General features: G+C 43.0%; 1 protein-coding gene across 1 annotated transcript in view; it reads left to right on the top strand.

The window, feature by feature from the left end:
• Positions 1-14134, top strand: part of RECK (reversion-inducing-cysteine-rich protein with kazal motifs) — a 50421-nt gene that overhangs the window by 18865 nt on the left and 17422 nt on the right. Inside the window, exons 6-11 of the mRNA XM_015409683.1 lie at positions 3738-3771; positions 4131-4328; positions 4895-5162; positions 7831-8010; positions 10710-10922; positions 13888-14024. Of these exons, the coding sequence (XP_015265169.1) occupies positions 3738-3771; positions 4131-4328; positions 4895-5162; positions 7831-8010; positions 10710-10922; positions 13888-14024 (1030 nt within the window). The remainder of the gene's footprint in view (positions 1-3737; positions 3772-4130; positions 4329-4894; positions 5163-7830; positions 8011-10709; positions 10923-13887; positions 14025-14134) is intronic.

The following is a 14134-nucleotide window of genomic DNA, read 5'->3' as shown; positions in this document are numbered from 1 at the left end:
TGTCACAAAAGTCCCATTACCAGGTTGTAAATACATTTCAGATGCCAAAGATCCCAAAACCCATAGGATGCAGTAATTTGCCCAGTTTTCCCAGAGTCTGTGCAGTATGTGCTGTAGTTTCATAATAAATCCCCTAAACTGCTATGGTTATAGACAAATCAGTATGGTTGATATACCGAGTTTTACCAGCTAGCAGGGAGAAGCTTATCAGCTAATTATATTCAGGGAAGTGTTCAAAGATTCATCGTGTCAGAAATGCTGATAACTAGGGATGGGTACAAACTGGCTCATAAACCTAAATTCATGATGAACTGGGCTCAGTTTGTGGTTCATGGTTCGCAAACTGAGGTTCTTGCCATCCCACTCCCACGAACCTCCCACAGATCTTCCAGGTGGCTCTGGGAGGTATGTGTGGGCAGCAGGGCTTGGAGAAGGTATTTAAAGAAGCCGCGGTGGTGTGGCTTGGCAAGTGATGCCTTCTGAGTTTATTTGCAAGTTGTGGCGGTGGTGGTGCAGCTTGCAACAGCCATTTAAAGTGGAGGTTTGTGGTTTGTGAGATACCACGAACCTTCATGAACCTCCATTTTCCCAGTTCATGCCCATCCCTGTTGATAATGGGGGGAAATCTCCAATTCTGAATTCTAGTTGCGCAGTACATTTTACAGTCCTGATTGTAAACTTCAGAGTCAGCACGGCTGGTTTTGGTGGCAGAAGAATGTCTCAGTAACACTAAAAATGAAAATACAGTAAATCCAATACTGTTGAAAGATGCAGAGTGTTAGATGCGGATAGTTATGTAAAAATTCCGGAGGTGGAGATGAGCTAGTTAAAATAAATCTACAGGTCAGGAATTGGCAATTAGTAAACTCTTAGTCAAATACAGCTTGAGGACAGCATCCAGATAAAATATGCAAATTTAAAAATGGGGTACTTTCCCTATGGCCTGGTTCACATGATCTGGATTTAGGGAGCAGAAGATACAGTTGAGCGACCACCGCTCCTTTCTTTATGTGTGAATTTCCCCTTCCTCCCTTCTGTTTGGTTTGCATTCTGTACTTGCCCATCATCAGCTCAGGTTAAAATGCAGCTGGGCACACCTAAACTTTGCAAACTTGGATATACTCATGATTTTTAAACATAGGCGTATAGCTGACGTCATTGTAACTCAGATTGATGGTAGTTACAGGAAATGCTGAAACTAGGAGATAAAAATTAAAAAATTATGAGATGGGAAACGTTGTGTGTGCAGTTCTTGGGGCTTCCTCCTTGAACCCTTGTTCACCTGTGTGAACTAGGCTTATGAAGTAGATTACCTGTTTTTTTGGAGACTATAATTAATTGTCAGATTAAATTGCCACATTGCCTAGTTTAGTTTTTTTTTTCTCTCAGAGCTGATTTAAATGTCAAACTGATGGCAAAAACATCCTCTATTAACATGTACTTAAAATTATTGTGCATGTAGAAAATATATAGAGCTGTCAGTTGTGATTTAAAAATTAAGTTTGGTTTAAAGCTGAGGGATAAATTAAATTTTATGGGAAAATAGGGATCTTTGAAATAAAGCCAGCAGTTAGATTGTACGATCCAATGATGGTGAATCATCCCAAAGATCTCTATTAAATTCAAATTAAAAATTGATATCTAAACATTCCTTTAGGAGCCTAATATCCCTGTGCAGTATAAAGTTCAGTGTTCTAGAATAGATGGTAAGGCTTCTTGTTCTCCAGTTCTTTGCTTTCACTTTTAAACTATTCTATTCAACTGCTCCACTCACTATCAGTTTTGAATCCTTATACGACTGTATTTCCACTGCTGCAACTAGGAAATAATTTTGTAATCCTTCTGTAATTCTTGAATTATGTGGATAATTCAAATTTTTGAAGGTAGCATTTTTGCATCATAATGTCTATTATGCTCTTTGCGACCCCACATGGCCTTGAGGAGTCATAGTCCTCAGAACTGATCACACAGCCTTCCTGTGTATTTCAGTCACCATTTTCAGTGTCCTCTTTGCAGATAGCAACAAAGTTTTCTTGACAGATGCCTTTTCACTTATTTTGGTGGCAAAATGGTATGCCCTTTTCCTCTGGTGGTTCCTCTGGTTTTAGCTTTCATTCCTGTTTAAATCGTTCCTTCCTTCAAAGCAGATATTTAGATATTCCTTATTTGCACCATTTGTGTTTTTGCCAACTGAATGCTGCTGAAACAGCTGAAGACATTTTACTTGAAGGAGAAATGTCAAGGGAAAAAAGAGCCCAGGCATATTAGAAGAAGAAGAGATTGGATTTATACCCCGCCTTTCACTACCCAAAGGTGTCTCAGCGTGGTTTACGAACTCCTTTCCCTTCCCCTCCCCACAACAGGCACCCTGTGCGGTAGGTGGGGCTGAGAGAGCTCTGACAGGAACTGCTCTTTTTCAAGGACAGCTCTTATCAGAACTAGGGCTTGCCCAAGGTCATCCAGCCAGGTGCAAGTGGAGGAGTGGGGAATCAAACCCGGTTCTCCCAGATTAGAGTCCGCGCACTTAACCACTACACCAAACCAGAAAGCTGAAGCAAGCAGTACGAAAAATATACTGTGATAGAAAGTGCTGCCAAGTTCCAGCTGACTTATGGTGGCCCTGTGGGGTTTTCAAGGCAATAGACATTCAGAGGTGGTTTTCCATTGCCTGCCTCTGTATCATGACATTGGATTTCCTTGGTGGTCTCCCATTCAAATGCTAACTGGGGCCAAACCTGCTTAGCTTTGGAGATCTGATGAAATCAGTCTAGCCTGGGCTACCTAGGTCAGGGTCATGAGAAATATACTAGACATGCACTTTTAAGTATCTCCAAGTTCCAAGTGAGTTGTTGCGTTAGGGAAAGAATGTTTTTAAACCTACACCCTACTTTAACTAAGAGGTTAAAATCAGCTCATCAGCAGTATTTTGCTTTCCTTGCAAATATTTATGCAAGTAAAACAGTTCAGAGTGAGACTAACAACTTAGTAGGATTTTTGAAAAGTTTTATGAAATCGTCGTGAGGGTCTTGAAAGGGGAAGTGGACAGCATTGTCTGATTGGTTCTCATTTGGTGCAGTAGTTGTAAATCAATTGGATAAGTTTTACTTTTCTGTAGCAATGTAATTTTGCTTATATAAGATGTGAGTGTTGCTTTGTTCAAGTGTCAGCGCCTTGAACTTGTGTAGGGATGCTTCTCTTGGCAGTGATCAATCAAATAAAAACCTTAGCTTCTAAGAAGGATTTTGCTGTTATTTGCCTCCTTTTGAATCCATTTGGTTGAACCCAGTTTTTTCTTTGTCATACTTCAGTGTTCATTTTGTAAGGATATTCGTTCTCTGTATATTACTCCTGTTTTATCTAAGCTTCAGGCAGACCTGATACATTTTATGTATCCCTTCTCCTTGCAGATTGCCTTACTGGTTCCGCCTTAAGTCCCTACAAGAAAAGCGGGCTATAAATAAGAAATAAAAAAATAAAAATAAATTTTGCACTCTGGCTCCTGTCAGTAAGAAGCAGATGCTTCAGTCTTTATATTAACCGCCTTAAATCACTGAAATTAGTGCTTAACAGAGTTAAGAATTCGTATTTTTATATGTTTTATTTTTTGTTGTGCTCTTATGTTGGTGTTGGCTGATCTAGGATCATAATAAATGAAATGAATGAATGAAGATAGTTTCTTAACTTTGTAGTAGCTCGTGAAGGTTTTCAGTAATTTTCTTTTTTGGTTTTATTTCTAGAATTCTCTTTATAGTTGCATTAACAGAAATGAAAGTAAGTATTTTTTCCAAAACCCCCCCCTTCTTTTCCTGATAAATATTTCAGTATTTCTCCTTTATTTCCTTTGGAGAAGTTCTTTTCTTAATTCTTTATAAGGAGATAGGGTGGTCTGACTGTTTATAAGGAGATAGCTCTGTCTGTTTTGCAACTGCTTGAGTTGCTTGACAGGCTGCCTGGACAGAATTTCAGAGTGTTTTCTGTATGTATTCAGTCACTAGAGTCTGGAAAAGTATAACATTTTGATCAAATACAAGTTCTCATTCAGTACAGATTCGGTTGTTGTAGAATACAATTCTGTTTCTGTTTCAAACGTTTTCTGATAACATTGGCTTGTTTCTTTTCCGCCTCCACAGTGGGATCAGTTTGTTGCAGCTATGCAGGTCATCACACAAACTGCCGGGAATATTGCCAAGCAATTTTTCGAACAGACTCGTCTCCGGGTCCTTCTCAAATAAAAGCTGTTGAAAGTTACTGTGCCTCTGTTAGCCCACAGTTAATTCATTGTGTGAACAACTACACACAGTCCTATCCAATGAGAAACTCAACGGATAGTAAGTATAAGAAAAGTTTAAAAGTTTTGCAGATCGTGCTTGAATATATCTGATGCATGGAAATACTCTACAGAGGTAGCTGCAGTGTGACACCATTTTCTGTTATGATCATTCATGTACCTGTTATTAATCCATACCATTCTGCTTATTTACTTTTAAAGTTAATCAGAAGAAATAACTGTACTGTTTTCTCTTTTGCTTTTGTTTAACGGTGATGGTGTTCTGGTCCTGTGCGTGGGATCCAAAAACACTGCCTGCCAGGTTAGCTGGCACACTGGGACGGCTCCTGCCTCTCCCCTCCTGCAGCAGCCCACTGAACCCGCGGGATGGGTGGGATATAAATGCAAATAATACACTTTAAAAATAAATAAAACCCCCAGAAATTCTGCTTAGGGAATTCCTGTGGTGTGTGCAGCAGAACGGGAGGGGGGAATCGACAAAAGTCATTCAGCCGTCCTCCACCAGTGGAAGTGTCGTACTACCAGCATGAGTTTAAAATCCAGACCCATGTTACAGCATGACAACTACGCAAGAGGTAATGATTTTTACGTCTTTCTGCTGTATAGGTTTGTACTGCTGTGACAGAGCAGAAGATTATGCCTGCCAAACAGCGTGTAGAAGGATCCTGATGTCAATGAAAACAGAACTTGAAATTGTGGACGGGCTTATTGAAAGCTGTAAGACAATGCCTCTGCCTCAGGATCCTCTCTGGCAGTGCTTCCTAGAGAGCTCAAGATCTGTTCACCCGGGAGTCACGGTGCACCCTCCACCATCCACTGGCCTGGACGGTGCTAAGCTGCACTGCTGTTCCAAAGCAAATACATCCATTTGCAGGTCAGTATTTTTCTCCCTCTCCTGCTGCCGCGGGTCCCTGCTAAGAAGACCTTGCATTGCTTCATCTTGGTTAATGTTTAGGTGAAAGCTTGCTACCATTGTTGGGTTCACTAGTAGGTGACACATTTGGCCAGTGCCCGAGAAAACCGTAGAGATCTTTGAGAGATTAAGCATGGCGCACACTCCATCCAAGAGATGCCTGGGCAGTTAACCTGGCATATTTATTAATTATTTAACATGAAATATTTGTTATCTGCCTTTCTCCCAGGCATCCCAGAACACAAAGCGGGTAACAACTATTTAAATTCTTCTTGATAGAATTAATTTTAAAAATAGAAAAAACAAAACTAAAAACAACTTCTTGGCCTTGTGTGGAATGAGCCATCTGTATGTCAAAAAGATAATGTGATCAGCAGTGTCAAAGACTGCCGGCAGATCTAACAGAAAATCAGCAGAGAGGAATTCCCCTTGTCCAGCCGGCGATACAGAGAGTCCACCAAGGCAACAAAAAGTGTTTCTGTCCCAAAATCAGGTCAGGAGCCGGACTGAAATGGGTCAAGGGCAGTTATTCAGGTAGTCTGAAATACCTCTGCCAGTTAAGAAGGAACTAGAAACTGGCCTGTAATTGCCCACATCATCTTTCGCCAGTGACAGGTGAGGCCTGATCACTGATTTTTCGAAGTTTGAGGGGAAAATCTTTCCACCATAGATGGGTTGATACTCTTGGTCAGAGGAGCTCTTATTTTCTCTTGGCGTGATTTAACCAGTCAGAAAAGCCAGGGCTCTGAATTGCCCACGATGGCCTTAATAGCCCCAGACACCCAATCTGTTTCTTTCAAGAGGATTAACTTGAAACTGTCCATAGAAAACAAGCAGATGCTTCTTACGCCCCTGAAACAACTATGCCTTTAATCTAGCTTCAGGATCAGAGACGCTTTCAGTGCCATCCTAAGCAAATCAACACCCGTCTGAGTTAATTGAAGGCAGTGGGTTCTGACGAGAGTACATCTGGCACTGTTCGTCAGCAAAGAATCTCACAAAATCATCACATGTAATTGTTGAATTCAGTATTCAGAAAGTCTAGATTTAGATATTAATATATAATTAACCACTTAAATAATAGAGCTAAGTAAGATTTAAGCAGTGCAGTGGTGGCAGAGAGGAAATTCTTCACCAACACGGCTGTCATCTCCACAGTTTGACATGTGGATCGAACCACGGGTCCATTGTTATTATCCTCTCGGAGTGACAGTGGCTCTCCAGGGTCTCTGGCACGTCGCATGGATGGGGATACATAATGATTTTTTAATCCAGATTATTCATATACTTATATTTTTCTGGTTTTATGAATTTTTATATTAAGGTTTTATTAGGATTTAATCAAAGCCTACTAAGTGGTAAGGCCTCTCCTTTGTAGGTTAGAGTGTCCTTTCTAGCTGATGCTAGCAGACAAGAAATAACATTCTTTTTTTCCTTTTAAGATGTTTGATGAAATAGCTATCTAGCTCTCTGGTGTTTTTAACAGGCCTTCCGTGCAGTATCGCTGGTACAACAGAAGATAGGTTTTTCAATAGATGTATTTGCTTGAAATATAGAGTTCATGGTTTTAGTTGTTTGGGGTAAAATTCTGCAGTGTCTGGGTTATCATGGGCTTTGGTTTCGTATCTGAAAACAATGCCTTTTGTTTGGGTATGAAGAATCCTTGGGTATCAATATCAATACCACCACCAACCTGGGCTTAGCATCAATATCCACCACCAGCCGGATGACTGACAGCCCGGCAGATGCCTGGAGGCGGCTATTCAAATGATGACAGAATGTCGCCATCTTGTATTATAGCCATGTGTTGCGTACCTACGGTTTTATCTTGTCATCTTAATTTATGCTGGTTTTAGTATGTGTATATACCTATATATCTATGTTGTTAGCCGCCCTGAGCCCGCCAAGGCGGGGAGGGCGGGATATAAATATAATAAATAATGAATAAATAAATATTATTAATAGGTTGGGTTAAATAAACATTTAAGATACCATGTAGTCACACCTTTTCCTGTAACTGACCAATGAATGAATGACCGGTTTGGTGAGGAGAGCCAGTTTGGTGTAGTGGTTAAGTGTGCAGACTCTAATCTGGGAGAACCGGGTTTGATTCCCTACTCCTCCACTTGCACCTGGCTGGATGACCTTGGGCAAGCCCTAGTTCTGATAAGAGCTGTTCTTGAAAAAGAGCTGTTTCTGTCAAGAGCTCTCTCAGCCCCACCTACCTCACAGGGTGTCTGTTGTGGGGAGGGGAAGGGAAAGGAGATTGTAAGCCGCTCTGAGACTCCTTTCGGTAGTGAAGGGCGGGGGATCAATCCAATCTCTTCTTCTTCTCCTCGAATTATGCTTTGTCATTTTGTGACCGATTATGATTTCTGGATGTTATCTTTCTGACTATGTCATTCTGGGTATAAAACGTCATGTACTTCCTTATATTGCTCAGAAAGCAGTCAGTTTTTTCGATAGGCTGGTTTTGGCCTACCCCTTCATCTGTTCATGTTCCATAATCTTCATAGGCTCTCTGTGAGAAAATCATGTTTTGGATAATAACGCTTGTCCTAAGTATTGTTTATCCAGGCAGGTTTAGGAAACATAGTATTTTTATTGTATACCTTTTCCCCCCCTTTAGAGAATTATGCACTAAACTTTATAGCAGCAGCTGGGGCAATACACAGAGCTGGCAAGAATTCGATCGTGTTTGTGAATACAATTCCCTCGAAGTTTCCATGTTGACCTGTTTAGCAGATGTACGTGAACCTTGTCAGCTGGGCTGTAGAAATCTGACTTACTGCACTAATTTTAATAACAGGTATTAAATATTTTGTACAAAACATACTGTCCTATAGTGAAATGCATGATTATATCCTTCTAGAAGCTGATGTACTTGCTGGATCTTGGGGATTTTAAAATGTGCACCCATTTTGAACGCGGGGCAGTTTAAAAGGAACCCTGAAGGGATTTCATGAATGCGAAGGTGTGAGACTTGGCTCTCCTCTAACTTCTGAGCCTCATAACTCCTTGTGTGTTCAGTGCATTGTAAATTCCATTAATGCACCAGAATCTCATCGAATCTGGATAAACAGTAGTTATGTATTCTATACTGTGCCATCAGATTACGAAATTGTCATTTCCGGTTTTGAATTTCTTGTTAGATTTGCATGTTCTGCATGTTTCCATTACTGGCTTGCTGCTTCTCCTTTTGTTTTGTTGAATTAAACACAATCCTTTAAAAAGGCAGTTTGATACGCGTTCATAAAAACCGCGCTTCGGCCTTTTGTTTCCAAAACACTTTCTCAGTTTATTTACTTAATAATATTTTTATCAGTACAGTCATTGACCAAATATGTAAAAGAACCAAAAAGACATCAGCCGGTAAAACATTAAAACAGTTTATTTACTTCATTTATACCCCTTCTTTCTCCCCAGTGGAGATCCAAAGCCGCTTACATCATCCTCCCCTCCTCCATTTTATCCTCACAACCACCCTGTGAGGCAGGCTTGGCTGAGAGGGTGTGACTAGCCCAGGATCGCCAAGCAAATTCCTGTGGCTGAGTGGGGTTTGCGCCTGGGTCCCCCAGGTGCTCTTATGATGCTCTAACCACTACACCACACTGGCAAAGCCAAAGATCAATCTCTGTATTTTTTTCATGTATTTACTTTAAGAAACAGCAAACCATCTTTTCCCAGTCTTATAAAACTCATGATTGTCAGCCATACATTTTTGGCCACGCTTAAGCCAGTTTGGTGTAGTGGTTAGGAGTGCAGGCTTTAATCTGGGAGAACCGGGTTTGATTCCCCACTCCTCCGCATGCAGCTGCTGGTGTGACCTTGGGTCAGTCACTAGTTCTTTCAGAGCTGTTCTCTCAAGGACAGTTCTCAAGAGAGTTCTATCAGCCCCACCTACCTCACAAGGGGTCTGTTGTGGGGAGGGGATGGGAAAGGAGATTGTAAGCTGCTCTGAGATGCCTTTGGGTAGTGAAGGGCAGGGTATAAATCCAATCCCTTCTTCTTCTTTTCTTATTAGTTTGTTTGTTTGTTTATGTACTTCATTCCTTGTCCTCCTTTCTGTTAGGGACCCAAGGTGGGTTACAGAGTTATACGAGACAATGCAAAAGACAGCATTAAAGAACAATGAAATAGAAAGAGTATATTATGTTGCATTATAATTGGAGAGCATTGAATGCAGACAGTATAATACCTCCAGTAAACAAAGGGGGAGGAGGAAAAAAAGCTACCTAAAAACAGAAAGTCCCTTTCATGCAGAATTGTATTTTGCTACATCTCAATTCCATTTATGCAAATGTCCTCAAAACACCTTTACACATTATGCACAACGGTAGAAGTGTGGGAGCCTTTCTGACCTCATCAGGTAGGTCATTCCACTCGGGAGGACCAAAACAGAGAATGCGTGGGCATGGGCCACCATTTTTATCCCCTTGAAAGGTGGCATCTTCGGCAGGCTTTTCTCAAATGAATGCAGCTGTCACAGTGGAACACACTGACAGAGGCAGTCCTGTGGATTAGCGGGTCCTAGGCCAGGAAGGGATTTGTAGGTAATAATCGGAACTTTGACTTGAACCTGAGAGCTAATCAGTAACCAATGGAACGGCTGCAGAATAGGTGTTATTGTGTATATGCCACGTAGCTCCCGATAGTAAGTAAACTGCAGCGTTCTGCACCGTCTAGGGTTTGCAAGTTGCTTTCAAGTGCAGACCCATATAGAACACATTACAGTAGTGTAGCCTTGCAGTTACCATGGCAGGGGTCCATGTTGCCGGATCAGTCAGGTCAAGGTCTGAAGCCATCCTCTGGGCTAAATGAAAATGGAAGAAAGATTTTTTTTTGGCAGCAGAATTAACTTGCTTCTCCAAAATAACCCCCAGACTCTCTCAGTTGAGTCTACAAGGGTCATGTGAACACTGTCAGATGTGGGAAACACCCTCCAGTTTGGTGTCGTGGTTGAGTGTGCGGACTCCAATCTGGGAGAACCGGGTTTGATTCCCCACTCCTCCACTTGCACCTGGCTGGATGACTTTGAGCAAGCCGTAGTTCTGATAAGGGTTGTTCTTGAAAAAGAGCAGTTTCTGTCAGAGCTCTCTCAGCCCCACCTACCTCACAGGATGTCTGTCGTGGGGAGGGGAGGGGAAAGGAGTTTGTAAGCCGCTCTGAGACACCTTTGGGTAGTGAAGGGCCATGGGGTATAAATCCGATCTCTTCTCTTCTCTCTTCTCTCCAAGACCTCAGAAATCCTAACCAGCATCACTTCTGTTTTGTCAAGATTCAGTTTCAACTTATTTACCCTGTTGATGTCACGGAACCAGTGGATGAGCACACTTTAGCTGTGTTTTGGATTGTGGCCCTCTTCTGTGGTTGCATGGATTCTAAACACATCTGGCTTACCATTGGAACTGTGAGGATGTCTAAAAATGTATCAGTATTAATGCTGAATTCAAAAGCAGTCCTTTTTGCCCTTTTATGTGAATATGTGTTGCATTTTTTTCGTTGAAGGCCGACCGAACTCTTCAGGAGTTGTAATGCCCAGTCAGACCAAGGAGCCATGAATGACATGAAACTTTGGGAGAAAGGAACCATTAAAATGCCATTTATAAATATCCCTGTTCTAGATATCAAAAAATGTCAACCAGAAATGTGGAAGGCAATTGCTTGCTCGCTGCAGATTAAACCTTGCCATAGTAAATCTAGAGGAAGCATTATTTGCAAGTAAGTAGGTTTTTAACATCCGACTATAAAGCATTCAATTATTGTACATGTGTGTGATGCCAGGCTTCCCGTAGCCCTTTCAAAAATATCATTTGAGAGAGGCAAAAGACAACACTGAGAACTAGAACAGGCCAACACTCTGCACCATCTCTGGTATCAGAAAATACCTGCAAGCCAATTTTGTTGACACCTAAGGTTTGCTCCAGACATTAGGTCTTCACTATGACTGAGGAAGCTCAGTGTCTGGATTCATAGGTCATGGTGTGCCATCATCTGGCAAACTGAAATGAGAAACTATGGTTTGAAGTGCATTTGCAAACCATGATTCGTGGTCACAGCAACATTTTGAACACTACAGCTACGGTCAGATGAGCACTTTGATCTGATGTAGTTGCTGTTTGCTGCTGGATTTGAAAAGTATGATCAGACAGCAACATCTGGCTTCAGTTCCCCCAGTCGTTGGCACCCCGTTCTGCCCCGTCTTCAAAGTGGAGTCAGTGGCCACCGGGGAAAATCCGGTCTTAATGGATGCCTCTGCTTTCACTCTCCATTTCTGGATGGCTGAACCTCCCCTGTTGCTAACTGAAGCCGGTTGAGAAGTTTGAACCTTCCCATTCTCCCACCTTTTAGATCCGGTAGGGATGTGTGCATAAGCATAATCATCAGTCACTGCTTGTGTGTTTAGTACTTATAGTTTACAGACGTCTCTGTCTCTCTCTCTGTCTCTCATGAGAGCTTCTCAAGACTGTTTTTCATAATAAAACCTCCAAGGCACAGTTTCAAAAACACTTCCCCCATGCTGAACTACATATCCCAGCAGCCTCCTCCAGCGATCCCATTGGCCGCCAGCTCCCGCCATCCTGCCAAGAGCTTGAACCTGATAGATCAACCATGGGAGTGAGCGCACGCTGAAACAGTTGCAGTGGGACGTCTGATCAAAACTTTCTGTTACAAACAAACCTGGATTAATTAGAGGCTGGGCCAGATCGCGCTTAGTCTGTTGTCTGACCGCAGCCTATGTTTAAATGGGCAAATCACAGTTGCTGCCATCAGTCGACCCTCAGAGACTTCCTTACCATGAAGGCAGGAGTGAATAAAAGCAGCCAAGGAGTTCTTCTTGCATGCCTGGAGGCTTCGATGATGGCTTGGGATCTGAATGATGGTTAGCACAGTATATATCTGAATTAAGCCTTAGAATTTTGACTTTGCTTTCAGACACATAACCTCTATTTTTTCAGACACACAACATCTGTTTTTCACCATCGCTTTCAGCAGTCTGGCTTGAGCATACTCATTAAATGTAAGAGGCCAGAGGATCTTCAAGTCCGTCTGAAAGGGAAGAGCCCTTGAAACGGCACAGCCCTGAGTGAAAGAGGTTTGCAGTCTGGCGGTGGAAAGTGCCGTCAAGTGGCGGCCGACTTATGGCAACCCTTATAGGGTTTTCAAGGCATGAGACATTCAGGGGTGGTTTGCCATTGTCCGCCTCTGCGTAGCAACCCTGGACGTCTTTGGTAGGCTCCCATCCAAGTCCTAACCAGGGCCGATCCTACTTAACTTCCGAGATCTGATAAGATTGGGCTAGCTTGGGCCATCCAGGTCAGGGTGTTCTTCTAAAGGAATAAGGCAGAGGAAGGAGCTGGGCACTCCATAAGCTAACCCAGCTCTGGGAAGCTGCGTTACCTGAGTAAGAACCCTTCTGTCCTCTCTCCCCGTCTTTCTTGCATAAGCCCTCTCCTTAGTCCATACGACTGTGGATACGGGACAGAGTGCAGGCGGTCACGTGGAATAAGGGAAAGTCTTACACGGGACACATACAAAGAGGCTGGCTGAGTTCTCGTTCACTCCATCTGGAGATCTCCTTGGAGCTTGACTCTTTTGGACTAGCATAAGCACTGCAGCTCCCACAAGAGGAGCACACGCCCTTCCCCTCCCTCCCGTATGCAGGAGGTGGAACCTTCTTGGCCCTGAGATCTGTTCCCAGATGGAAGGAGGGAGGGGGAGATGATGGGGTCCATGAGGAGGGTTCATAGAATCACAGAGTTGGAAGGAACCTCCATGGTCATCTAGTCCAACCCTCTGCACAATGCATAAAATTTACAACTACCTCCCCCCAAGGCCCCCAGTGATCCCAGAAGATGACCAAAAAAACCCCCAAACCTTCCAGGCTCTCCAGCCAAACCAGCCTGGAGAAAAATTGCTTCCTGACCCCAAAGTGGCAATCAGCATTTCCCTGGGTACATAAGAAAGGGCCACAAGAACTAAACACTGATGCAACCCTTCCTTCCCTCCCTCTCACGACCTGCCTAAGTTCACAGAATCAGCACTGCTGTCAGATGGCCAACTGCCTGGGGGAAAGTTTAATAAAGACATGGTGGCAGTCCAGGGGGACGATGCAGAGGCAGGCTATGGCCGACCACCTCTGAACATCTCCTGCCTTGGAAACCCATCACCTTAAGTCAGCTGTGACTTGACGGCCCTGTCCACCGCCCGTGGGATGTTAAAGTAAAGGTAAAGGTTCCCTTGCTCGAAAGCCAGTCGAATCCGACTCTAGGGTTGCGGTGCTCATTTCTTGCTTTCGAACTGCTAGGTTGGCAGGAGCTGGAACTAGACGGGAGCTCACTCCGTCTTGCGGCACACTCGGGTCTCGAACTGCTGAACTACTGACCTTCCACAGCCTGCAGTTCAGCGTCCTAACCACTTGAGCCACCACAGCTCCATGTCAGTGGGATGTTACTGACATGCAAGCCATGAAAAGCATCACCTGCCCCTTTTCACACGTTACATATATATTCTCCATGCCTGTTGGCCACCGTATCCATTACAACTCACATTCAGATCACAGTGACGTGGCACAGAACACTCCACACCACCAAGGCAGTGTTGGGGGAGGGCCTCAGACTCTAACTGGGATGAGATATAAGCACTGTGCACGTTCTTGATATATAAATATCTTATTTTCTTGAAGATCAGATTGTGTAGAAATTCTCAAGAAATGTGGAGACTTGAGCAATTTCCCTGAGGGACACATGGCTGAAAGTATCTGTGAACTTTTATCTCCAACAGATGACTTGGAGACTTGCATACCGTTAGATACTTATCTTCGTAAGTACTTGACAACTCGCCATCTGTAACAGGGTTAGAATTCAAAAGCATTTTTTTCAGTATTACTCAAAAGTATTACTAGAAAGTATTCCAAGAGGTATCTTGGGGGG

This window comes from Gekko japonicus, unplaced genomic scaffold, assembly GCF_001447785.1.
Source record: "Gekko japonicus isolate JY-2015 unplaced genomic scaffold, Gekko_japonicus_V1.1 scaffold3132, whole genome shotgun sequence".
NCBI classification, from domain to species: Eukaryota; Metazoa; Chordata; class Lepidosauria; order Squamata; family Gekkonidae; genus Gekko; species Gekko japonicus.
Note: the sequence above shows the minus strand (reverse complement) of the source record. Positions and strands in the feature narration are given on the sequence as shown.